This window comes from Venturia canescens, chromosome 2 (assembly GCF_019457755.1).
Source record: "Venturia canescens isolate UGA chromosome 2, ASM1945775v1, whole genome shotgun sequence".
NCBI classification, from domain to species: Eukaryota; Metazoa; Arthropoda; class Insecta; order Hymenoptera; family Ichneumonidae; genus Venturia; species Venturia canescens.
The window spans coordinates 12,379,240-12,407,018 of NC_057422.1; the positions used below are offsets into that span (position 1 = coordinate 12,379,240).

Here is a 27,779-nt window from a genome sequence, read left to right on the forward strand (position 1 = left end):
CGAAATTTTTCTCTTCGTAAGAATATATTTCCATAATAAACGACTATTTCTCGTTCTTCCATTACACATCGATCAAAACTATACAAAAAAAACAGTATCCCGTCTACGATAAACGCACCAATTTGACAGATCTCCCTTAATTCCGACATTCATACTGATTTCTTAAGGTTGTTTTTAAAATACTGTGTTAGTAGAAAATCAATAGAATAATTGCACATTTTCAACTACGATTTTTTATCTCCCTAGCATTATTCGTGAGTGTTCAAATTTTTTTGGCAGATTCCCCTTTTTATCAAACTTCAAATAAAATTTAACATCGTCACAAATGTTAAAACCTAAGGAGCATTGGAAAAATCTTCAAAATTGATTTTTCCTTTTCCATTTGAAATGCATCTCAATCTCGTAAAGTTTTATATTCTATTTTTTGTGAGATGAAAAAATATGGATTGACTCATTAGTTGAATTATTCATTGGAAACGTCCACGACTCGAATCTACGAAGCCCAATGCTGTCGCATAAATGAATTAAAAAATGAATCCCTCGTCCGCCTATTTCGAGAGTTCAAACGTAAGAAATAATTCAAAGTATGTCAGCCGGATTATTCGGAATTCCTGTCACTTCCCATATCGTAGCTGCCAATCTTCTCGAGTGTTCCAACACGCACGAAGACGTTGCAAGACCCAAATGTACGCAATACAATTCATAAATTCGTATCTTGTTTGGTGATAGCTTTGGAAAACATGTTTGAGCCAATTTTCTGCAAAAAAAAAATCGTTTTTCACTTTCTCGAATAATCAGCATACCCAAGCTGGTACGAGTGATCGATTTTTGACAGTTTTCACCTGTAGTAATCACCGCAAAGTATCCCCGGTACCGGTAAATTTTTCATCTGATGGTTCAAGTACGTTTTGCATTTGAGTGGGGAACCCTGAAAAAAAATCGTACTTTAAAGTATCGCTTTGCAGAAAGAAACATGGGAGAATGTTGCAATATTTTTGCTTCAACCTATTCTAACTCGAACACGTTTTCATTTCTTTCATGAATGTTTTTTTTTCTGGACCGATTGCGGTTCTAAATATCAGGGAATTCGTTTTCATTTTTTCTCATTTTCGGTAAAAATCTTCGTGGTACGTAAACTCACCGAAGTGTCTTCGAACCAAAGGAAATAAGCGTAATTAAAAGTGGTGTCTTTCCACATTACTGAGAAGTGTCCTTCCTGCAAGTGGGTCCTGCTGTGCTCAACCATCGACCAAATCTGCAATCGACAAAAAATCATGAAAATTTTTCACATTCGTGAAAGCAAACCTTTGAATTACCTTTTTAGTTGTAAGAGCGAGAGTTTCAGGATTCGTAAAGTCCAAAGTCGGCGCTGTGAGTCTGTGTGTCGTTCGATCTATGTATATAAAATGTACGAGACCAGGAAATTCTTCAAGATATTTGTTGATCGTTAGGGAAGTTCTCGTATTGAGAGGAAATAATGTTAAGGAAGCGTAGATAAAGCAAACGACAATTCACGTACAATGTGCCCTTTGAAACCTGGCGAAACCTTTTAGTGGACGAAACAATGCACAATTTTATTTTCTTAAAAAGAACTCCAACTTTTTGTGTCGTTGATACTTTTCCCACCAGTTCACCAAGAAACATTTTTTCATATAAATTATCCAGCATCCAACGATTCAGAAAATGTTTCAAGTATTTTTCAACTTTCCAGGTATTTAAGTTTGAAAAATTGGCATTTTTCTGCATTGGATTCCAACAAAGGTACGAAATGTCAGGACTTTATATTCGCCACAAAGGCAGGAGCCCAAATTATGATTTGGTGGTTGAAACACACGACAAGAGTGCAGGGACAAGCAGAATGGTCAAAAAAGGATATGATCCGAGGCTGAAGTTCTTGAGAGCTTTGACCTTGAGAAAATCACTGAAGTCATTGAGCTTTTGGCGAACCAAACGACTGACAGTAACGATAACGTCGACGCCATTTTTCAAGAAGTTTTTATCGAAGCAGGTGAGACGAAAAAGTTCCCTCATCGTTTCTGTGAAGCCCGAAGTGTTCGATTCTATTTGTAAAACGAATTCGGGATCACGTGATTTCAAAAGATCGATATATTTTCGTCTTACAAAGTCCCATTTGACTTGAAGACGTCGTTGGCACATGTCGACGTCGTTGCTGACGTTTGCACGATTTTTTTTAATACCCTCAATCGCTTTCTTTATCGAGCCATCCAAATTCTCGAAGGCTGGTCTCATCTCGTCGATATCACGTTGCAACTGTAGACTGTTCATTATATTCAAATGATAAAAACTGTCGTAGAGCCCCGAGGATGTTCCCAAATTCGTTACTTCGACTATCGTTATGAGATTTATTCCCTCGGCCAATTCGGATATGTGAACCGCATTCGCGGTACATCCACGCTCCGATCCCAGTAAAACTAATTGGCTGTAGAGACCTTCGTCCGTGAAGGAATACAAACCTTCGCTCACTGACGAGTCTCTCGAGTCCCCTGCAATCGAAACGGTTCTCAAAAATCATTCTATCGATTCAACGCCTGCAAAATCATCGTCGCTACTCGAATCTATTACACACCAAAGATTTTTTTGTTTCCAATCAAAGAAACGATAAAACTGCACAAAAATTTTCGTGTTCTTATCAAATCGAGTTTTTATTTTGATGATAATGAAATTTGCTCCTTTATCTGAGCAGCTCCCCTGAAATTATGACTTCTGACGAGGACAGAATTGAAATAAATTATTTCTGATATTTTCATTGACTTAAACAGCGAAAGGAGCGAAAAAAACTCACCAAATAAATGCGTTATGTCTTCCGAGGTGGGATTAGCCAGTTTAGTATTGATGTCCAACGAAGCTCCCTTGTCGTCGAGACCGTCTCTGTTGACATGAATATTTCTGGGCAAAAGAATATCACCCTCTTCTCCATCGTCTCGGCACAATGTGCCATCGTCAGCAACTTTGCTGTGAGCGACTTTGCAGAGTAGGACCATCAGCAAAATATCAGCTGCACTCAAGTCTTGAGCATTTTTGCTCGAGTAGAGGGACAAAAATTTGTGTTCAACGAGAATGAGTACGTGGACGTTGGCAAATTCGGATTGGGTTTTTAGTTTGTCAGAAGCATCGCGAAGTATTTTCAATATCGCGGAAGCAAGATCAGCGTTCACCGAAAGCTGTTCCACAGCTTCTGTGAGCAAACTTTGTTCGCAACTACGAAGATGACTCCAAGAATCCAGCAACGATGATACGAGATGAATTTTTTGTCTGCTTGTTTTTAGCCTGCAAATATTGCCATGTTAAGCACGCTCTTCTCATTTTTTATAAAAAAATCATTCAAAAAATTCAGATGAGAAAATAAAATTAACATTGCAACGTCCGGACCACAAATGTGCCTCACTATTGAGACACAAACTCCCAAAGTTCGTCGCATAAGCTCCACGTCTTCTGTGGAAACATAAATGAACGTGTATCCCATAAAATCATCGAAAACCATGTTCGTCCCGTCGTGGCATTTCATGGAAGTATACGAATTGCCAAATTGAGAAGACATGACATTTTGAGATGTGACGATTGGCGAGAACAATTGCATTATTATATTCGGACTCAGCTCGTCTCCGTCTCTGTTGCTGTCATCCTATAGCAATAATTTCAACATGTTAAGCACTTTTCACTAATTTGAGCATTTTCATTACTGTTTTTTATCGTTGTTGTTAATAAATATTCACCTTGCCCTCGCACAAGAGTCCTTGCATTCGTGCAAGACTTTGTATGTGGTTGGCAAACTTTCTGTTGCATTTTGTAAACAAAACATCGTTGAGATGATCGAATATGAGAATGCCTCTCATTTTTCGTTATTCTAATTTTGGATATCGCACTTTTCACCGTGAAAATAACTTTAAATGTTGGCACTTTGATGATTCGTTCAAGAAATTTTTAAATTATCTACTTGCTTCAACCAGCTGTCAAACGAACATTCGATCTTTAAAAAATTCTGACATTTCAGCAATAGGCGTGTTGTGTGTATGTTGGTGGTCATGAGAGAAGGGATTATCTAACCCAGCCGGTATTGCTCGGGCGTACAATATCCCACGTACCTTATTACGACTTTTATTACGATTGAAGAAAAAATCGATAAATGTGAAACGTGTGAAACTACGAACGAATGCTTATGTGACTTCATCGCTCGATAAAACAGTGAGCCCCTTTTCCATCACTTTTTGAATTTTCCTAACGGAAACTCCGCTCTTTTACTTCCAGCAAAACAGTAACATAGAAATCGATTTCGCACTCGATTTTTTTGTACTCGTTCCCAACGACCTCATTCATTCATCTCGCTCGATGAGATTTTTGCACCGTTTCGACATAACACGAAAATTATAAGATCGAAGTACACAGAAAACAAGACAAATGTACTTGTTTTGATCGTGATGTGTAGCCAAAGGAAAAAAAATTAAATTTCTGGAGATTTAAAAATCGTTGATGAGATTTTCTAGGTGACAAAGTTGATAATCACAAAATATGATCAAATTTTGAGGACTTTTTCGGAATAAGTAGAATCAGTACTTTTCAAGGATAACTTGACACCGTGACAATAAAATGCCCTCATAAACCGCACTTTTTCAAAAAAATGTCAAAATTACTAAACAACGAAAGCTTATTCCATACCCTGTCCTACTTCTTTCGCATCATCCTTTCAGCCGAACTTTTTGATCCAAAAATTTTCTTCAAAAAACATAAAATATGATCAACTCTAAACTTGATCTCTTGAGGTTGGCTCTACTATGCCAACCTCAAAAAACTCTTTTTAAAGCATGAGATGTTGAGATTCCAAATCTGCTCAGTCGCCTTTTTTCCATCATTACGAATATCATTAAGGTAGAACCGCAGCAGTGGATAAAAGGTTTAAAATTGCATTATTTAGCAATAGCTTTATTTTGAAACATTTTAAATACATCGGAGTATATAACACCTAAATATGGGTTTTTCCGATATTTCGCTAATTCAATCAAATAATTAATTGTATTAAATTGTTTCTCTGCGATAATCGTATATAGTTATTCATTTTTATTTCCTTGTTTTTTTTCTTTTCTTTTCTCTCGAATGGTGCGTATATGAAGGTCATTACAATATATATATTTATATATATATGTGTGTGTGTATTTGTTAAGTACGCTTTGCTACTCCACGTTTTGGGTTTTGGGTATGCATTTATATTTGCAACATTCATAATCCACATACGCATTTATTCGTATGCAATTACATACAAATAAATATGTAAACGGATATATGTAAATAACTATACTTTTGTTCATACATACGTATTCACGACGTTGGTACAACAATTATGTACATAACGCTATTAAGCTATAACTAGATATATTGACGCTTGAGGATTGTTTTAAACAGTTGGTAGAGGTGGGAGAGACGTAGAATAATGGAATAAATCGTTGATTATCGGTGACCGTTTGAGTTTTCTCTCAAAGCCCCGACGAGTGTTTTAGGTTATGTTTGTCTGAAGTTCGAGTCAACTTGAAAATAGTAACGAGGAGAATAGATAGGCAAAGCCGAATTTTGAGTGAATCCTTTTAATTGACCGGAGGAAATATTTATTCGGAAACATTGGAATTTGAGGCTCACTGTTCTCAGCTGCGAGTTCACTGTTTTCCCGTTTCGCTTCATCGACCGTTTACTTCTCCAGAGAGGCTTTGCACTAATTTAATAAATTGGTAAAGCGAAATACCGAACAACAAGAATCGTAAACGATAACACTTATTGACTTTTTTTACGATGTAAAGACACGATGAGAATTGATCGAGTTCTGAATATTTGGGGGCCGAGACATCAGACGTTTCTTGTTGATCAGCCTAAGAGACTCGTACGGTCTGTAGTGCTTACTCGTAACCTCTACGATTGACTCTCATCACCAATTCCTGAACGCCACTCACTATATATAAATACTACACTCGTACATACAGTAAAGGGCACCTCTGATTACTTTGAATCTTAGCATTCAATAAATCGTTCGTTTTTTTTATCAATTACATTATTATCGCCAATCGATTATTCTACTACCAACTTATGCAATTAAAAATATTGTCTAATCACTTTTATACGAAATTATTCGTAGCTTTTATGTTACGCGCGACTAAAACCAAATTTCGGAAGTTTTGTTTCAAAGTAACGAGAGGTGATCGTCTTTGCTATGCGACCAAAACTTTTCGAAGTCGATTACAGAGTTTTTGGTTTGTTTGTTTGTTTGGTTTTTTTTCCTTTTATTTTTGGTTTTTCAAGCTTTAGCTTATATAGAAAACGATTTGTCATGGAGGGTAAGTTATTTTCGTTGAGTTTCTGAGTTTTGTCATAACGTGACTCGCAGATATACCTTCGTTTCGTCAGCATACAACTCTCGTTCGCACGATGAAACGCGTAATCTTTCACACTTTTGCAAAATAACGTAACAGTTTTGTTGAATTTTTTATTCGCTCTGCAGCTTCTCGCAAGACCATTAAACTTCCTATTATCTGGTCCACAAAAGTGTATGAATTAATCAATAAATATGGCCGACTTGTTTCTCCAATTGTGGCGTTTTTGTTTGTTTGTTGTTTTATAGCACCGCGGTAGCCGTTATTCATTCGATTAGATTTATCGTGGCAATAATCCGGCGCAACATTTTTATTCAACGTTTCACTATATTTTGACGCTCATTTATCCAATGATAATAACAATGTTTTTCATGTTGCTAAACTCCCTGTGATCGAACTCGACACATCTAAAAATCGAGCTAAGCTTTTCTTTCATTTGAAATTTATTTATATTTTTTACACGATATAGATGCTAAATAATAAGGTCTAAAGGTTCTTTCGATCGCTATCCTCGTGGGTTTTATTCGTCACTTCTTCGTTTATTTTTTATATTTTTGTTCGTCGTTAACCTCTTCGGTGGCAAGACATTTTCCACGCCATTGCCCAAAGCGCTGAAAATCTGACGGCAGATGGCGTCAATGTCACCGAAGGAGCTAATGCTTGTCTGCCCTCTCGTTTACGCTCCCTTTCACGCATCCACGAGTAAATACAATAAAATGTGCACGATTGGAGACTAAAATGAAAATCGCGCTGCGAAAATCTTGCACGGAAGATCGATGCATCGGAACAATTCAAATATATCTTACACGAAGCAATGAATTTCATCGTTTTATTACCTTTTTAAATGTTATTTTATCGCAAAAATTTAAAGCACGTCGTGGTGCGAGCCCGCCGGGGGCTCCAGAGGGCGTCGTTTCCTCGCGCGCGCGACCATCCTCGATCTATCAAAACGACCTATTTCGCCGCTGACAGCTCACGATCGAAAGATCAAAGGATTCTGGAAGCGCAAGTTTCAAGGAACGCGCAGAGTCATCTTGTTGTAGATACTTTCATCGGATAAGGCTGAGTCAATTATTGTCTTCCTTTTTTTCGTTTTTTTTTTTTTTCAATTTTTTCTCTTCGATAACGCGAGAACACTTCCCACGAAGCCAACAACGCCTTAACGAAAACTCTCTTCCCTAATGGGACTCTTCGCTTCTCTTTTTTTTCGACTTTTCTGTCAACCATAGGTGCGTTCCACTTATCGCCCGTAACGCTCAGACGACGGCTACTGGGATAGGATATTGGGGCATTTTGGGCGTTTTGGGCGATAAGTGGAACACACCTCATGCTGTCAACCATTTTCTTCTCAACTTCGTCTCATCGCTCGCCCCCCCCCCCCCCCTCTTTATTCGTATTGTACTTATGCGTTCGTCACGACCTCTGTTTTCATGCGCTCACATCTTTTTACACAGTTTTATATATCCGAGCCGGAAACGCCGACGACTGAACGTTTGAGAATTCACTGCACTCTCCACCCAACGAGTCGGTCTTCGTTTTTTTCAACATTTTTTTCGTTTCCTGCGAAACTACGAGGATCAACAAAAGGAGCTCAATTTTCCTGGCGGATTCTCCGTCCCGGGGGGGCACGGAATTTTATTCGTTTTGGATTATCCAATTCTCGAATATTTTAAACTCAAAACAAAGTCTACTTTTCTGGGAATTCGCACACACGGAGCTTCTGCTTAAAGTGTCATTGTCGGTTTTGGGGAATGGAAAAAAAAAAGTTTTGACGAATTTACGAATTTCCCCCCGGAAGCGGCATTTAAGAAAATGTCGTTTTCACAGTCCCCCACTCGCTCGGTGTGGAGTGCAGGGCTTGGTATAACAACGACTCACGCTAACGAGGAATCTCTTTGATCTCGCGAAATACTTGCGCGCGCAGCTTAATTCATTCGCGATTATATTATTCTTTGTAAACTGTTGACTTTTGAGGACGCTTCACCGATAAATTTACTGTCAAACATGCTGCAACCGTCGAAATCTCACTGTTTGCGATTCCCTTGAAGTCTCCGAGAATCCAAAGTTCTTTATTGCTGATGCGAAATTTCAATTATTGCTAATGCGAAAACTTGGACTAAAAATTACCCAACAAACGGTCGCATGACTTTTCCCGCCATTCGAATTGAGCCCAGTCGTCTTTCTGCACGAGATCAAGTATTCTCGAACCTTTGCCTCTCTTTTTACAAGCTTCATTGAACTCTTTGAAAAATAAATAAAAAATATTACATTTTTGAGAACCTGAAAAAAGAGAGGCGGTTCCGGAAGCAGCTTCCAAGTCTTCAAATACAAAAGACCGATAAAACGACGAAAAAAATCTCATCATCCGTCGAACCACTTTTTTCCTCATTTTTCCCAAAGACTCCTTAATATAATAATTATAACTAATGAGCATTCGCGAGAAGCCCGTCACTTATCTCGCACGGTTCCAGAGGATCGTAAACAGTAGAAATTTCAATCGATAGTAAAGTCTCGAAATTCATCTGTGAAGAGTGTCCACCCGGAATATCTTTCATTGTGTTCTTATTGAGTTGGTGCTACACGAGTCTGTGTCCAATCGTGAGTCAACGATGTATAAATATGCATTTATTAATATAATTGAATTGCGAAGTACAGAGAGGACGTTTGAACCGGTGACACGAACAAAGTTCTCTGAAAATAAGCGATTCGTTGATGAAAAGGGAAGAATTCAAAGGGAAGAACGTATTCGGAGAGGAGCGAAATCGTTCAAGGATCACGACCGAAGTGCTAGTTCGTAAACAACTAATTTGTTCCTCGTTACATGCAAATATGAACTTGTCAGAGTCACCGAGTTTCAAAAGCGCGCACGCTGCTCTCGGTACACGCATAGAAAATCGCGACTAATCGCGATTTCTTTTACTTTGTTTTATTTTATTTTATTTTATTATTATTATTTTTTTTTTTTTTTTTCATTTTCCTTGTTCTCATAATTTTATAAATATATAAACGGCGCATCCGACTGACTGACTGACCGATGCGTTAGGCCTATATAATCATATAGCTCGACTAACAAAAGGTATATAATATATAATAAATGTGTACTTTGAGTTGGTATTTTTTCTCTTATTTTCTTCAATGCTTATAGCTCATTGGATTCGATCAAAAGTCGTGGGCGCACGTCGCGGCTCGTACACGATCCGCCATCGACTTTGTTTATTCAATAATAAATATCTAGAGACGCGGGGCAGCGTCTTGTATATTATGCTAATGCGATCGTACTTGCAGCCCGAGGCGTACGCGTGGAACTTGAAAATTTCAAGTTGAAATTCCTTTTTCGATGTCTCCGTTCTTCGCTCTTCTTAACAGCGAACTTTCATCCCTTTTACTTTTCCTTTTTAACAGATTATTTCACTGGTTCTCTGTTTTTACATAAAACTACGAAAGTGCATGTGTTCGTATTGAAAAATCGTTCGAAAGTCGTTCGTAGATGAAATTTATCCTCGCATCTACTTCGATTAATAAATAACTGTTATTTTTGTTCCTTTTAGCAACTCGAAAGGTGCATACGCGTTAATATTTTTCATTTTTATTTTCTTTGTTTCATGAGTTTCTATTCGTGGCCCTTCTTTCTTCTCACTTATGGTGTTATCTCGACTGACCTAATCGTCGGGATCGAATAATACTAGGATATTTAATTTTAGTTGCAATAATAATAATAATCGTTGTAATAATACTAATAATGAACTTTCGTAGTTGATGGACTCTCAATGAAATAAAAAATTTAACGAAATACTGATTAATTATATTGTCTCTCGAATCACCCCTTCTCGTATTCTCGTCAATGACGTTTTGCGCCTTTGGTGGCGTGTCCTGACGAACTGTCTAGTGAAAAATACGATCGAGACTGGACTCACTTCTCTCGTGGGCCTTCATTCAACCGAAAGTTTTACGACCGTATAGAGTTTTCACAAAATCATGGACACACAGCAAACCGAGCAGACGAGCGAGTATTTAACTTTAATTTAATGTCCAGAATCAACGCGTTCCAAGAATTTTTCTTGTCATTAAGATTGTTGGTACACGACGATGGTAAACAAAAATGGTAAAAAGTCGGTTGAAGTACATAAAAATTTGAATTGGAACGAATCGGTCCGTCGATCAATAATTTATGAATAAAATAATGGAAGTGTGACTATAAACCGCATCATTGAGGAACCCCTGAATGTTGACGATTCAAATTGCACCCAGATCGCTCCCAAATTTGGTTCTCGTACGGAGCGTACTGTCCCGAAGAAATCGATCGAATTCGACACTCGTGTTTCGAGATTGATGAATTTCTTTTGAATCGATTTTTCTTCGATGCTTTGAAAGAAAGATATTGTGAAGGCTTTTGGACAGGGAAACAATTAATCGAAAATGACCGAGGCGCATCTTCCTTCGCTTGCGACCCATCGTTTGCTTTCGTAGGCTTTTCTCGACTCGAGAAATTTTGCAAGGCCTTATGCTTAGAAAAAAATAAGGACTCTCGCTATCTTTCGGTCGAATTTTGCACGGATTTTTCGCCACGGCTGGAGAGCTTTTCCGGCGTGAAGACAATGATATTCGATAATGAGCAATGGGGAATCATATACGCGTATTTATATATTGTTATTACCGATTCATGACGACGAGTTTGTTTTATCTCGCTGGAAAAAGTGATTAGCCTAAAAGGAGCTGTCGCACGTCGGTGGATTCATTTCACCGAAGATGTTGAGCTCGTAGAGCGAAGCGAATACTATGAAAATGAGGTACCATGCCATCAGCACGACACCGTATCTTCGATCGAGTTTCCAACCGTTCAGATGAGTCGCTACTACGAGGAAGACCACGGTCGAGAGAAGAGAGACCGTGGAATAAATTAAACCTGTGAAAGTGATAAACAGCGACGTTAATCTCCATTTTTGTCTCGATCAAAAATTCAATTTTTACTCTACTGATCAAGTAAATTCAAATTTTTATTTGACATCGAAATTTATGCTCAAAATAAAGTTTCGAGGAACTTGTTTAATTTAAAAATTTTGTTGAACGCTTTGTACAAAAATTGTTGATACTTCAATGCAGTCCTGTCGAGATATTGGACAGCCTGAATTAAAAAAAAAACTTTGAGCTCGTAAAAAAACGATCTCGCATCGGTCACAAGTTTCTAGTGTCACGAAATCGTTCTTATCGTTAATTCGAGCACGAAATTGACTCAACGGTTCTTTCGGTGTGGGCTTACACGGAGTGAAATAAAACTTGTTCAAGCTTACCTCTGCTCGTAACGTTGACATGAGAGCCTGGTTTAATGAGGGCAGTTTGGATGAACCAGGGAAGACCAAGACAAACAAGAATGTCGAAGACGTTACTACCAACGGCGTTGCTCACTGCCATGTCACCTAAACCCTCTTTTATCACGGCCAATGATGACAGCGCGTCGGGTACGCTGACACCAGCTGCCACGAAGGTCAGACCCATCACAGTGTCTGGGATTCCCAGTGTGCTACCTGAAATATCATGTTTTCAGTAAACGAAATTATTATGAAAATCGTAGATTTCACATTAGAATAAAAAAACAGAAAATTCGGGCCCCGCATAAATAGCATTAAAAAAAAAAAAAAAATGAGCATCAAAATGTGAAAAATGCTACTAAAAAAATCATTTTGATACACTTATTTCCCATTAATATCATGAATTTGTGTCCACAAAATGTTACGAGTGACAATGTCAGCTGCGATATTTCTAAACATTGAAATCAGAAATAATCTGATCTCGTCTCACTGAATACTGAATACTTATGTTATTTTTCTGGACTTTTGGTAATATTTTTCAAGCCGTCCAATGAATGCAATTTTGTGTTGAAAATTGTGTTTTTTTTTCAATTATAGTTTGTCGTAGAAAAGAATTGGAACTCCGCCATCTTTACGAGCCTCCAATGACGTGTCAAGTCACAAAACTCATCTGAAAATTCACCCACTGTCACATCCCATGATACTTAGTCAAATTTTTGCTCTCACCGATTATGGTAATCATCCAGACCATGAGATAACTGTAAAAACTGATCCATATCATGGAAATGCAGAATGTGAATGGATACCAGCTCCGCCATTTTTCTTGTCGACAATCAGGCATCGTTTTTCTGCACATGTAGTGAATCGGATAAACGAGACCCCATGTAAAAAGTACCCATTTGCTCGCGTCTACTGGCCTCTCCAACGGCGAAACTTCATTAGGGTCAGGCTCTTTCGCCTTGTAATACTCAGGCTGCTTCGGCGGCGGTGGTTGCTGTTCACCAACTTCCGGTAAGCCGCCACCTGCGATTCACAAAATAACCCAATTTATTCGCTAATTTTATTCAAATTTTATTCATTATGCTGTCAATATTTTTGACGTAAACATTTTTTGGTTGTTCACATTTAACTCCGTTACGACGATTTACGATTTTTGGATTCTAAAGACTTTAACAATATTTTGCGTCATTTCGTTTCACAACTGTAGAGAATTCATTGGAACGAATAAAAATGGCAATAATCGTTTGAAAAAATGGGAAAAACTCCAAAAACGTCGACAACGTTGATTTAGGTTTTTTCATTTTTTCTTAAAGTATGAACGGAAGTGGAAATAATCGATGCAGTAACATTTTTCGGTCCGTCGATTATTCCTGGAGACGCAGGTCTTGGAATATTTGTAAACTTCTGAAAATTTGGGTTTCTCTTGCAAAATTGCAGCTCTTGAAAGACGCGAGCCACGAATCTAAGAATTGCTCTAGATGTCCCTTTCGCTGGTACAATTTGATAAAAATTTTTGAGAAAAATTGAAAATTCTCAGAGCCACCGTTGCACAAAATGGCGTAGAATGTCTCATTACAGAGGAAAAAGTGTCCGTGAGAAATGACGAAAAAATGTAAAGGTTGCGCGAGCTTTTTCCAACACGACTCAGAGACCGACCTTCCTGACTCTTGACTTGCTCCGTAACCGGAGAATTCGGACCGGTGTATGATAGCCTGTCCTCTTGGAGCGAACGATAACTCACGAGTGCACTTTCCTCCGCAGGCTCGTCATCCTTCGGGAGGAAGGGAATGTTGAAGGACTTGGCCCAACGCTCGAGACGCGCGTTGTACGACAGAGCGACACAATAAATAACGTATGTCACCAGCATAAGCAACGACTCGGCCCTGTAAATCAGATAATCCAATTATAATCTCCATTTTCTCGTGAAAAATCTTTTTAAAATATAAAATAACTGAAAATAAGGAAAAGCTTAAAACACAAATTTTGATTCTGTGCTTTCTTGCTTTCGTGCTGATTCGTAAATTGAAATCGTAAATTCTACGGTCAAATTCACAGCTAAGAAGGCCAGAATTTGAACTGAAAAATCATTTTTTTTAACAAGTTGAAGTGTAAATTTACAAAATACAATTTTTTCATATCAACCATTTTTCATGGTAATATTTTAAAAATAAAATCCACGCAGATTCATGGCGATGGCTCTCATTTCATTATTCCTGTCTTATCTCAGGATTGAAGAAATTTTTACTTACCAAGAGATACTGTCGTTGTAAATAGTGCCGAGCATGACGAGGATCGATATGAAATAGAAGAAGGAGTCACGACAGAGTGGCCACCAATTGAGCTTGGAAACGGTAGTTGTGCATAATCCGCAGACCGAAATAACGAACATTATGTTGAATACAGCGCTGCCGATAACACCACTGACCTAACACAAGCGAGAAGATCGAATATCACACATTTATAGAGCCTTGGAAATCTCGTGGTTGCAATAAGAGCTGCGTCGGCCTTGAGTCGTCGAGTATCGAGAGCTTTTCTCGATCATCTCCTCTCGGCTGTACGTTTTTTTGTTTTACTTACTCCGATATCATCTTGGGCGAAAAAGACTCCAATAATAACGGTCGCTAATTCCGGGGCCGAGGACCCGGCAGCCATGAAAGTTGCGCCAGCAACGTCTGGCGATAATCTCAACTCTGAAAAAGCAAATTTTAACATTTCAGTGTTTTATTCAAATTTTTCATTTTCTTGAAATATGAAATTTTACATTTTTCGTCCATTTTATCGTAGGAGGAAAATTTCTCATTGATGTTCCATAAATATTGGCAAAATATCGTCGTTACTTGAATCTTTAAACGCGATTATCTCAGAATCGTATTTTTTGAAAAATATAACTATTAATCCGATCCATACGAAATTTATAGCACTTATTTATTACAATGATAGCTTGGGCCTGGACGAAGGATTTCGTATTTTGTTGGAAAAAAAATCGTAACAAAAAGCGGAAAATTCAGCACCTCGAAAAATGAATTTTTTGTTAAAACTGTCGCCATTTTTTTTGAGTCCAAATTTTTACAAATCCTTCGTCCTGGCCCAGCTATTGTTATAATAAATAAGTGATATAAATTTGGTGTGGATTTGGCATGGAATTTTTCAATGAAAAAAATTGTACAAGTACATGAACACGTGTACCAATGAATGTCGTCCACAGTTTTTCAATAAAAATGGATTTTCTTGTCGAAAAAAAATCAAGAAAATCACGTTTTTTTGCCCGTTGCAAGTGATCTTAAGGCCTTGAATTGATAATTGCTATGCTCTCGAAAAAATCTTTCGGAGAAGCAAAATTTTGATATTTCGATGACTTTTGATAAATTGATAAATTTTGAAATAAACGAGTGTTCGTTCGTAGACTCACCTTCGCAAATACGATCGAGGCTGGAGACGAAGTAATCGTCGCAAACGATAGCTAAACCGAGAAACGTGTAAACAGCAATGAGCACGTGAATAATGAGACCTCCGTGTTTTCTCGCAACTGGACCGATAATTGGATTTGGAAATTGTTCGATCGCCGGTGCTGAACAATTTGAAGGACGCCGAGGTCTCCACGTTGGATGAGCCTCGCTGGACGGAGTAGTCGAGGGAGTGCTCGGAGCTGACTGAACAGATTAAAAGTCCTTTTAAGGCGCTGTTTTTCCCATTATTCATCACTCTGCTTTCACTCGTGGCTTTTCAATAAATCGAGAATCGTTTTACGCAAACGTTATCGGGCAATATTGACACCGAAAAATGCATCTTTGATCACAAAAATTGAACGAAACGCCTGAAAAGTTCCAACGCGAGTGATTTTAACTCGGAATCTCTAACGATCCGAAAAGCTCGATCAAGGAATCTCAAGATTCCGAAGATTTATATTTCTTCTTTGTTTTGGCATTTCCTCGAGTATTAAATCGATTCGAAACGGACCTTGAAGAGCCCTCAAAAATAACACATGCAAGAACTAACGGTCGTGACGTCCGGCGAGCCTTTCGTCGTCGGAGGTTCATTCTTCTCATTTTCCTTGTGCTTCGATTGAACTTTCGCCGAGTCTTTCGCCTGTTCGCTCATCGGTTCCCCGACTTTTGGAAGTTTCGTCGTAGTTGGTTCTTTGGTCGTCGTTGCCGTTTTTTCATCTTTCACCTCGTTCATCTGAGGCTTGTTGCTCTCGCTCTCATTTTTATCTTCTTTTCTGGAGGAATCCGCGACCAGATCATTGGACCCTATACTCGTTGTACGTGTTCTTTCCGTCGTGTAAGATTCCGTGCTCGCTTTTCCCGTGCTCGGTGTTCTCGTCGTCGAAGAAGCGACCAGTTGTATGAAAACGTAGAGAAGGAAGAGGCCGAGGTGGAGAGGCCATTTTTCACGACGGGTCAAACGTCGTGGTCGGTTTCTCATCGTTTCTCCCTGCAACCATGAGTTTTTCAGGTCAAATATGTTCCCAGGCTCGCAGAAGAGGTTGCGCCAATCGTTTCGAACGAAAAGTCTATTTTTGTGAAAACGTTCATTCGGAACGATTGAGAAAATATTCAGGACATTATTCACGACGAAAAGCAGCTTTTAGTCGGTAAAAAACGTACCGGAAAAAAATTACTCAAAATTTAGTCTTCGATTTCAGTTTGAGCATAACAGAAAAAGGAGCAACATTTGTACGAATTAATAAATGCCAGCGACACGATATTATCGGCCTCTCTTCGCACACCGCGTATGTGACAAAACGTCCGACACTACTGAGTGAGCCACGGGCGTGCGTTACTCGAGAACACGAAGCAAGCGTCGTTACCCGGTAATGTGACTCGACAACGATGTTGCAACTTTTACGAGTTCATTCAAACTTATCGGAGTGTGCCCTCGCTGAGGCAGATTCGTTGAAATCCGACGGTGTAGAAAAAACGAAAACGTCATTTAAGGTGGATCATGCCCGTAAGATCGCGTCTAAATTGGATCGATTTTTATTTCCTGGTTAAATATATTATCAGTCTAAATTAATTTCAGAGTTATTTATTCGAAACTGTAAATACATTTTTTCATCTTTTGACGATTGAAATTAGAAAACGGGAATCCATCACCGGCTGAACCCGAATTTCATTCGTCCCTCGCTAAAATAATAATTTTTTATGTAAAAAATCGCTTTGAGAGCGCAACGGGAAAACACAAAAGGAAATGGATTTTTAAAAAAGTGTTAATAAAAAGAAAGAAGGCTCTGACAGGAATGGGCCAAGGCAAGAAGAAACAAAATGCTGAAATAAGCAAATGTGAGGTTACGAGTGCTCATTTTACCAATTTCGTCCAATCCTTAACGCAATATATTTTTATTACTGGTAAGACAATCGTCTCGAATCTTTTCCCAGACCTTCGGTATATACTTCATTATTATTGTGTACTTTTTCATAAACTTCGTGAGAAACGTTCGTTCGTTACATGGAAAGATAATCGATTTTTTACGCATAGTTTAAACTTTGTGCAAATTTCAAGACTTTCTTAAGAAGATCGTTTCGTGCGTGAGCGACCTTAATGGGGATACAGGAAAACAGTGGAAAAATAAGAGAACCAAAAGCGAAAATGATTATGAAGTTTCGTATGAGAATTTTTCGTTATTTTCACTTTTCTCATGTCCCATGCTTCTGCAATTGTTCGATGAATTTCAAAATCAAGTGGATTAGAAAACACGAATCCTGTTCTTGGGAACGTACACAAGTTTCAGGAAAGGAGTTAGCGGAACGAGTGTTCCAAAATTCCTGAAAGAGTTGCAAAATATTTTTTGACAATTGATTAAAAAATGTGGAATTTCGATGAAAGACTAATAAAAGTTGGTGCAACGATTTGTTTGTTTCGACGATGACATTTTCTCGCTGTCTCGACAGCTCAAAAGTGGGAATAAACGGGAAAATTATTAGAATAAATATTTTTAGTCCACGCGGTGAGTATCGAAGGCATCGTACCCTCGGGGATTAAAAATACTCTTTTGTGTCGGCCACCTTTTGATGGGGAAGCCTTCTAAAAATTGCTCGAAACAAAAGAATTAACGTTGTGAATGCGCAGTTGACAAACCTATGGCTCAGCATTGAATGACGCGAATGGGAGGGCACGTCGAACCGCGCCAGTGGGGCTCGTGGAAAAGAGTATCGAGCGTGAAATGTGATTTTTGAGGAGCTTTCAAAGCGACATTAATCATCGAGCGTACTGAGACTTTTCATTCGTAAAACGACGGAGGTTCAATCACTTCCGGCGGAGCTTGCAGACTGAAATGACAAACATGTGAAAACATAAAAAAGTGACGACTGGGCTTGATCAAACTGTGGCTGGATCATCGAGGGTTTTTCGGAGTTTTCTCAGAATAAAATTATTGGAATTCGCTTCTTCGCAAAACTCACGAATTTTTCTTTTCATCGAGTCCTCCAAATTAGATTTCTGCTCCGAGTGGAGAAATCTGGAGAAACCTGTTCTCAGAACCCTGGAAACTAAACTTCACCATCACCGTCGTCGAAAATCAAACGTTTCTCGTCGCGTTAAGTGCAAAATTTCAACTTTTCCTTCCTTCATGTTTCACCTCTCGTAATAGTGTGCGGATAGTCTCAAAAGCCTTTGAGAATGGGTCACTGTGCTTCTTGGATCGATTCGCTACTGCCCCAATCAACCATTACTCCCTTGCCCGTCTCTTTGACGTTGCCTGCAACGTTGTTCCTTCAATCTTGTTCTCTCCCTCGCCTCGCACCGTCTCCCGGCGTTCAACTATGTATACACAGCCCATCGTTGCATCTTCAGTTTCTCTCATTTCTACGTTCCCCTCTCAGAAAGCCTTTGTTATATTTCATTAATTGAAACGTTGAAACTCGCGTTCGAAATAACCGACGCAATTCTCGAGTTGCAAAGGGCAGAGAATATGACATCGGAGAAAATCTATAGGGTGGAGCAACAAAGATAAGAGGACGACTCCGGCTGTTTGTAGTATTGTTCAAATCAATGGGATCGAATGAATGTGATCAGAGAATTTATCACCGTGCACATAATTATTCTCAAAACGAATCGAGCAGTTTCATTCATAATTATGAATACGAATTGTACTTTCCTGACTCTCGCTTGATTAAGGTAACTCCTGTACTGCATGCTAGTCAAATGAGTGCTAAATTTTCAAAACGCTTTTAGACCAAGTTCAACGGACCGATTAAACTTATCGTTAGTAGATATGTATTCAAGCATATTTTATTAACGTGAAAAAATGATTAAAATGATAGTTTTGTAAAACTATCAACTGATAGATGCAAATTTCCATGATGACACATTTTCACAGCTATTTTTCAAAGAACCATCTGTATTTTTTGACCGATTTTATTGCGCCAAGTCTCATTTTGTTCCTCAACCGATCCTCTACGAATTCACCATGTAGATTTTCCTTTAAACTCATTCCTTCAGAAATTACGAATGAAAAATTTTTTTCACTCAATGAACAATTAGCTGCAACGGTGAAACGATCAAGTTAAAAAATCAACTACACGGTGGATTCGTAGAGGGCCAGCTGACGAACAAAATGAGACTTGTTGCAATAAAATCGATGAAAAAACGCAGATAATTCTTTGAAAAATACCAGTGAAAATGTGTCAGCGTGGAAATTTGCATTTATCAGTTGATGCTTTTGCAAAACTAGCGTTTTTTATATTTTTACATGTTAATAAGATATGCTGTAATACAAATCCACTAACAATACATTTAATCGGTACGTTAAACTTGGTCTAAAAGCGTTTTGAAAATTTAGCACTCATTTGACTAGCATGCAGTACAGGAGTTACCTTAAGGAGGGTGGCTACGTTCGTCAAATTGATAAGAAATTGATCAAATTTGGTGATAATGTTCTTCAACATCAAGTGCGAAGACACCATTTTTTTCAAAATTTTCTTCTGCTTAGTTATCGAGTAATTACGCATTAAAGCAGATTTCTTATGCCCGGAATGTATGGAAACGCTATGCTTATACACGTGAACTTTAGTGATCAATTACTCGATAACTGTACAGAAGAAAAATCTTAAAAAATTTGTATTGTCAAATTTAACTCTAAAGAATATGTTCACCAAATTTGATTAAATTCTTATCATTTTGAAATTTTTAATGTATTTTTCATCGTTTAGCATGGCAACATTGTATCGTCCCTAGCCACCCTCCTTAAGGTGGATGGGTGAATATTCGCTATCCAAAATCAAGTGCGAAGATATTTTTTTTTGTAGACAAAAATGAATACGTACGATTTGCAAAATTTGGAGGCCAGTCACCATGCAGTTTAGCAGCAAATTAATTATTGAATATCTACTTTTCTCTGACACTTGTCACTCCGGCATGTGAAAGTTGTACACACGTGAAAAGTTAATCAATTTTTTTATTAGTTATATCCAAGATTTTGTAAAAAAAAAATCGATCGTTGTATTTCGTGGATAATCAAGAATACACAAGTATTTTAGTTTTTGCGAACGTTACCGTTGAAAATCGGCTGAAATATTGAAAAATATCTGATGAAAAATCATTCGGATTACGCGACAAATGGATCGGTAACGTTTGGCAACGCTGCATTCGATAATGAATGCGTTGACACGTGAGGTCAGTTCGTCCTTTTGCTCATGTTTTGTCGTTCGTTTGCTTCGCCACACTTTTTTCGTCAGTTTTAACAAAACGACCATTTTTATTCGGGTGAACTTTTTAATCGTTCATTTCTTCACTTTCCTCCACTAAAGTGAACTCTTCAAACGTTTTTTTAGTAATAAAATTGCATTAAAATGTTGGTTCCCTACCGATTATATTTCTAAAATAGTAAAATTTTTATTTTAAAGTAAATTTCGTCTTTTGAAATTTTCAGGGTGAATTGTCGAGACTCGTGTATCTCGAATTTCACAGTTTAAAGCAAGTTTAGAAAAATAAGTGAAAAAATATTATTTTGGCACGTTTAAGGTAAGAGTCGCACGACTCTATGGTCAAATCACTATTTATTAATCGTCGAAATAAAATAGGTTATAAGAAAGGTTTTCTGTATTGAATAAATCTTAGGGCAATTTAAACTATATTCGTATAAATTTATACAAGATCATATTTAATAATTTATGATTAAAAATATCTTATGATTGCTTATTTGACTCGGTTTTTCAATATATACATATATATATCGGTTCTCTTCTCACCTGACAGTCGAAAGATATCCTAGCCTTCCAAACTCGCCGGCTATCACGTAAACTATACATTTTTGATCGTAAATTTCTTGATATAATCTTCGGTAACCTATTAAATTCTTTAGCCATACGAAAATTTATCACGTAAAAATGATATAATTTAAAAATCACGAGTTCGTCTAATATCGATTGTGGCGCGACTCCTACCTTAAGTGATAACCGAGGGGATTGAAAATCCAATTTCGTTTGATTGCTTGATGTGAGCCGTGCGAAAAATCGTGTGACACGAGCGATGATTTTTTCGAGTAAATTATAGAGTTTTTCGGCTCCGGTATCGTTGCAAGGGACGATTCAGGGGATTAATCGTCGCTCGTAATGGACCGTCACGACGGATGCTTACAGCTATATTTCTCGTGCTATTCCCCGTGACGAAACGACGCAAAAAATCTTATCTCGTAAGAATAAGACGAGAGGGCCAAGCTCCCCGGAGAATCCCCTCTGTTTGTCCAAGAATCAGGGTCGAGACCCACTTTGAACCACCGAGCCGGAAGGGATGAATGACAACGGAGTCCAGACAAGGGGTGGCGGAGCAGGCTCCTCCGCCCTGAGAGAAAAACCAGCGGAGAATCGAGACATGAATTCCGGTGGGGCTCGTATCACAATATACAATTTCGCCTTATACCCGGAAAAAACTCCGAGTTAGTGACGACACTGAGGCTCGAGAAATGAAACCAACAACTTTGCTCTCATTGGAAGATATTTCGTCGATTTTATCGTAACGATCCCGGTGGAAATAAATGAGACATTCGGTGCTAATCGGAGTGAGAAAATGTTCTGGGGGCCCTGCACGATTTTCAACATTTCCAAGTACACTTCACGCTCCTTTTTGGTATAGGGGCCCATTGAAGGAGGACGTAAGGCATGCGCCAAGTGCTTTGAGATTAAAGTGAAAAACAATGTGTAAAGAGACACTAAAAAACGCATTTGTTGTTCGAAGACGAATTGCATATTGGATACGATTTTTTTTCCTTCTGACGATGTATTTTATGGAAATTAGCGAAAAGAAACGTCATACGCGAAATCCCCAAAGACCGAACACTTGACCCATTGAAAGATATTGATGACGCTGAAGTTTGCAGCGTTGGAGTCCAACGAAATGATTTTTAAAATCCCTCCAATAATTCGAGTAATTCTCCAATTTAATTTCCTGTCGAATTCGCAATTCGTAGTTTTTCAATCTGCACTGATACTTCGTTAAGTCGAAAATTGGTGAACTACAAATGTTTTTTTCGTTCATTTCGTTGGACTCCAACGTTGCAAACTTCAGTGTCGTTATGAACTCATAAAAATGTGAAAATCTGTTTCTTTCTCAACTCGCTTAAAGAATAGAATTTCCCAATTTTTTCGAGCTTTTATAGATTCGTATGGAAAGAAAATATATGAAAATGGAATAAAAATTTGAAACTTTTGTTGCAATGATTACGACCTCCACATTGTACGCAGCTGAGAAACTTCGAGAATCATCAAACTTTGCCCATAAACCATGTACAAATTAGTATTTCTCACAGTAAAAAAATGTTTTTGCACTTTCGAAATATCCTTGAAACTCTACCGGAAAGTTCGCTACAATAAGTTATTTCCGTCTATTCAAAAACATTCCCGAAAACAATCGATTTTTTCGACTTTTTAAAGCAGGACTCCCCTCAATGCAAAAATACATATTGTAATGATATCAATATCGAGATAACAATAGAAACGTATTAATATTCTTAATTATTCTTCAGACATTTATTCAATAAAGAGGTGAGGAATCCCTGTGTTCATTAAGGAGGGTGGCTACATTCGTCAAAATGATAATAAATTGATCAAATTTGGTGATAATGTTTTTCAACATCAAGCGCGAAGACACTATTTTTTTCAAAATTTTCTTCCGCTTAGTTATCGAGTAATTACGCATTAAAGCAGATTTCTTATGCCCGGAATGTATGGGAACGCTATGCTTATACACGTGAACTTTAGTGATCAATTACTCGATAACGGTACGGAAGAAAAATCTTAATAAATTTTGCATTGTCAAATTTGGCACTAAAGAATATGTTCACCAAATTTGATTAAATTCTTATCATTTTGAAATTTTTAATGTATTTAACATGGTTTAGCATGGCAACATTGTATCGTCGCTAGCCACCCTCCTTAAATGGAAAGTGTTGGGAAACTTGACCCTACGTATGAACACTCGCGAGCTTGATGCATTTTTAACGAGTACAAAATGAAATAGTGGTCAAACTTGAAGATAGGACAATTTTATTCTCATATTTTGAAACTTTTCGTTAATCGTGATTCTCTGATTGTCAATTTTTTTGACATTTACATTTTTTTTACGCCCAGTGTCAAGTGCCCTCCACCAGGGCACAGCACAAAGCTGTTGTGAACATTGTACAAACTTCATAAAAAAATAAAAACTACACCTCAGCTCGCTATTAAACGAGATTATTCGTTTTGCTTCCTCATAGAGGAAGCTTTGTGACGATGAAAATTTTTTTTTTCCAGTTTTCAATGTCAATGTGCTCAAAATGTCCCAAAACATCGAAAAATCATATCTAGAAAAAATATCCGTATGTGTGTGTGTCTGTGTGCGTATGTTATGGCACTGCAAAATTAAAACGCTTATAACTCGAAAACGATTTGAGATACAGGGCTACCGTTTTGCAAAGATGTTAATCTATACGAGCTCTTCATCCTCTGATAATTTTGTAAGAATTTGTAGAAAAATACGAATCCTACGAGGTTTGAAATTTTCATAAAAAGTGTGTCGACGCTCTAACTTCCGAAAATTTTAAGATTTATTACTAATTTTTTTTTTATAAACAGATTATCATAATAGGAAGGTTGGTATTGAATTAGGGAAATATCGGTTGAGCGGTTTAAATTTTATGATTTTTTGAATATTACGAAAATATGAGTTTTTCAAAAAATCGTCTAACCGCTTCAATTTTTGGAAATTTTGTAAGACATCGTGCATAAGTCTGTACTTCCTCTATACTTTCCAGCAAAGTTGTCAGAGTTATTTAATTTAAATGTAAATAGAAAAACGGTGAAAACTGAAAGTTGCAAACTGTTTTTTCTGATGGCTCGTCATTCAGTTTTAGGAGCCTAAAAAGCCTAAAAAATTAACAAATTGTTTTCTCAAGCTTTGGGAACAATGCTGAAAGCTTCCTCTGCGAGGAAGCGAAAATGAAAAATATAGCACCTCATAGAGCATCGAGCATCGTGTATCTTGACCATCTTGAGGAAGCAATTTGCAAATTTTAATTTTCAGCATTTTTAAATAATTTTTTTAATTCAAGAGCGGGTGTTCCGCAAACGAACGACTCGCCTATTCGTCAATCGGATTTAAAAAACTTACGTCACTCCGAGGACACAGTTTCGAAGAAAAACTCGAAAAACAAACATCAAAATCGTTTCCCTCAATCACTCCGAGACGACGTTAATTTTATAAACTCCGCAAAAGCCTCCGCGAACGAGGGCCCTCGAAAGTTAAAACACAAGACCAAACACTCAATACCGTTCTCCTCGAAAGCCAGAATAAATAAAAAATTCGCTCAAACATTGTTTCGAATAAACGATCATTTCGGACAAATAATTCACCGTTGCAACCGTCCAATTCATTGAACGTTCGTACACACACCAGTCGGAAATCTCCGTGGCATTTGTCACGCGAAACAATCAGTCACATACGGGACGCGGAGTCCAGTCTCCTCGTCCATGGATATTAATACGAAATAGTTGCATAACAGTGACGTCGATAAGCGGAAAAGACGCTCTTCCGCTCGCTGCTCTCGAGAAATATCGCTATTCCGGGAACAATGAGTCGCGGATATCTGAAAACGGCACCCATACACGGGCGGTGTGGAAACGTGTGGGTTAGAGACGTCGTCGAGAGGGAGCTCGATCCTTGCGGAAAGTTGACGCGCCAACGGAGGCATGTGTGCCGGGTTTCCGATAAAATCGAGCCAAACGAGGGAAGGACGCCATCAATACGCGTGTTTACATCAACGCGAGTGTGTGTTCGTACAATAAACGTCGCGACTTGGACGTCGAGGCTGGGATTAATTCGCGCGCCTCTTCAAGGGAGCCTCTCCCCTTTCTCTCTCCCTCCAATTCGTGACGCACTCGGCGAATGTTTGCAAGCCTTCGTGGAGCGGAGAAAAAAAGGAAAATGGGAGGTCGCGAGGTGTTTCTGTGCCGTTGAATTTAGTCCACTTTTCCAAGACGAGTTAACCGAGAAGTGGAGATAAAAAAACGGGCTCTTTCGGGGCGCTCGGAGGCCTGCTGACGAGAGGCAAACCTCGGAAAAAAGAAAGGCGAAAAACGTCGAGTTCGTTCTCCGCGCCACGATCGTTACACGTCTCCGACTCTCCGAAAGCGGCTTCGGGTGGATGTGCCTTCATTAATTGTCCTCGAGCACCACCTCGACACGCGCAACGCTATTGTGATCATTGAATTAAGAACAGCGACGATTTGGGATTTGCGGATTTGACATTTTGGCAAACGTCACGCGTGAAAACCAGTTGGGATTTCTACAGAGTCGTCTCTCCCTTCGATGCTCGTCTCATTAATAACGCACTTCCGCTCGATCGATACCCGGTTGAATAAAAAAACTAGACGCAATCTCGACGATCCATTATCCACGGACGTGACGAAATGCGCAAGATTTTCGGACGACTTTCATCGAGAGCGTGGAAAGCAATGTTCCTCGAGCTCGTCGCTAGTTTCAGAACGTGCGAGGCAAGTTTCTAGCGAGTGCGAAATCCTCGCGATTCTCCCAATCCATTTAACGTTGAAAAGAATCGGCCGCGGACACTTGACGAGACGAATGTACGAAAAAGCTGCTTCGATCTCCCCTGAAATGACACGAGAATTGTTGTAAAACGTAGATAAAGATTCTCCTCGGTCCTCTGACGAGGCATCCATCGTATTAAATCTCACAAAGTTCCAGGAAAAAGGGGAGTTGAATTTTAGTGAAAATATTTACGTCCGAGGGATTTTTCGTAACGTGGAATCTCCAGCTCGCCCACTCGCTGCAGGAGTTTTATTTTGGTGGCAATATTTCGTCGCCTTTCCTTTCGTCTCACTCAGGTCACTAGGGTACGAAGTTATATTTTTAGGGAAGCGTTAAGTGTGTGTGTGTGGACATTGCTAATACGTTGGAAATTATTGATTTGCATATAATCCGAGGCGCGATGAAGAGGAACTTCGTCCATGAAAAAGCTTATCTTCTCAGGGTTTATTTTTCTATACCGTGCGAGATAAGGAGTCCACGGTGCACGAATAACATTCGTCCACGTCTCGCGTGCATCGACTTTTTAACGCTACGTTATAATTAGTGGCCTGTGGCCACTGTCAGAAGCGGGGGCTCGAGAGCGTGAATGAAAATCAGGAGTAGGTCAGAGGGGTGAATTCCTGAAAAAGTAGAGAAATAAAGAAAAAAGAAGGTAAATAAAAGACGAAAAAGAAGGGAGGAAAACGAAGAAAAAATCCACTCACCCTGGAGCTCGGAGGGGCCGACGTCATTTCCGCACCGCTCACCGAAACCGTGGACATTTCTCGTTCTCGAGAAGACGGTTGAGTCTTGAAGCCTCGCACGAATTAAATAACTTTTGTATTTTATACTTCGTATCTATATTCACGGTGTCAACTGTTTATCTGTAGATTCGCGTGTACACATTTATAGCGGTAACGTGCTCTATCGCATATAAACTCGCGCCTACCGGCCCCGGAGCTCGCCTCACTCGACACCGTTCACATATTTCACCCTTAGCTCGCGATTCTCGCTCGCACCGTCTCCTCCTCCTTTTCTTTTATCCCGTGGTTTACATTCACTAACTTTGCACTATTGGCCGGAGCTTTTATCCAAGTCCGGTCACGAGCCCTTCTCCTTTTTTCTCCTCCGTGGCTTTCTTTGTCACCTTTTTTCTATTACGTTATTTTTCTTGAAGAATTGACACAAGCGCCATTTACTCGAACTAACGGTAAAATAAGCCGAAAAACTCGCTCACTTTTGTCTCTCGAATATTCGGGAACTTTATTAACGACATTTACTACTGAAACGGTATGAAGGCCCCTGAAGGAACTCGGGGGATACGAAAGGCTACTCAACACCCACGCGTATTGGAAAGACACTAAATTTTCATTCGAGGGAAAAACTCGGCCCGTAGAATCTCCCCCGAATATATAACCGCCGCCGCCGCGCCGCGTACACTGATATTCACCACCGGTTAGCCTCCCCTCCCTCTCGCACCTCCGCCGCACGCCTGCCTACACTATTTCGCAGATAATAGGGAAGCTTTTCGCCCTACGGGGCCTTCAACGCTTGCGCACAATCGCGAACAAGCCAGCGGCTAAAAAAACGCTCGAGCGCCGCGCCGCTCCACAGAATCGGCAAACTTCGTTGGACCGTACGACCCACGCGCACGATATACTCACCGGTCCCTCTCACCTCCTTCGTCCTCGTTTATACACATAAATCTATGTATATAGGAACGAACTATTCTCCTTTTTATACACGAGACATTCCATGCCAAATCCACTTTCCTCAGTCGTTAAAATTTTATTTTTCTCCTTTTACCGCCCCATCTAGAATTACTGTCAATAACATTCGCTTCGTCACGACGATGTTCAATCCCCCACTCTTCGAATGCGACCTTCTTTCCCTTTCCCCAAGTCCAAACGCTTCTTCATTTGTTTATATTTTTCGTCGAAGTTCAGACATTGCTCCGTGAGTGCGGGAGAGATAGCTGCAAATTTCGAATGTGAAATTTTTCCATACCGTTCGCCCGATCGAAATAATGAAAATGTCAGCCCATTTTTGCCATCGCCCTGCGCGAGCTGACGGAGCCTTTTTTTAATCGGCCAAACTGTATCGA

The 27,779-nt window shown here is 39.0% G+C and overlaps 2 protein-coding genes across 5 annotated transcripts; both read right to left on the bottom strand.

The window, feature by feature from the left end:
* Positions 1 to 5: 5 nt before the first annotated feature.
* On the bottom strand, positions 6 to 4,055 carry HPS1 (Hermansky-Pudlak syndrome 1 protein). The gene is made up of 8 exons (XM_043411405.1): positions 3,735 to 4,055; positions 3,375 to 3,643; positions 2,804 to 3,288; positions 1,877 to 2,504; positions 1,317 to 1,461; positions 1,142 to 1,255; positions 843 to 928; positions 6 to 757 (listed from the first exon to the last, which is right to left on the bottom strand). Exons 1-8 carry the CDS (start codon positions 3,852 to 3,854, stop codon positions 580 to 582), a joined length of 2,025 nt encoding a protein of 674 aa, XP_043267340.1. The 5' UTR covers positions 3,855 to 4,055; the 3' UTR covers positions 6 to 579.
* An 867-nt stretch (positions 4,056 to 4,922) lies between these two features.
* LOC122407089 (probable sodium/potassium/calcium exchanger CG1090) lies at positions 4,923 to 27,140 on the bottom strand. Of its 4 annotated transcripts, none has more exons than XM_043413072.1 (9): positions 26,401 to 27,140; positions 15,674 to 16,111; positions 15,087 to 15,327; positions 14,255 to 14,367; positions 13,927 to 14,102; positions 13,334 to 13,560; positions 12,404 to 12,700; positions 11,660 to 11,893; positions 4,923 to 11,274 (listed from the first exon to the last, which is right to left on the bottom strand). In XM_043413072.1, the coding sequence occupies exons 1-9, from the start codon at positions 26,455 to 26,457 to the stop codon at positions 11,075 to 11,077; spliced, it is 1,983 nt and encodes a 660-aa protein (XP_043269007.1). In that variant the 5' UTR covers positions 26,458 to 27,140; the 3' UTR covers positions 4,923 to 11,074. The 4 variants fall into 4 exon arrangements, with proteins under 4 accessions (XP_043269007.1, XP_043269010.1, XP_043269008.1 ...); XM_043413075.1 differs by lacking the exon at positions 26,401 to 27,140 and adding an exon at positions 25,889 to 25,906; XM_043413073.1 differs by lacking the exon at positions 26,401 to 27,140 and adding an exon at positions 24,260 to 24,619.
* Positions 27,141 to 27,779: the final 639 nt, after the last annotated feature.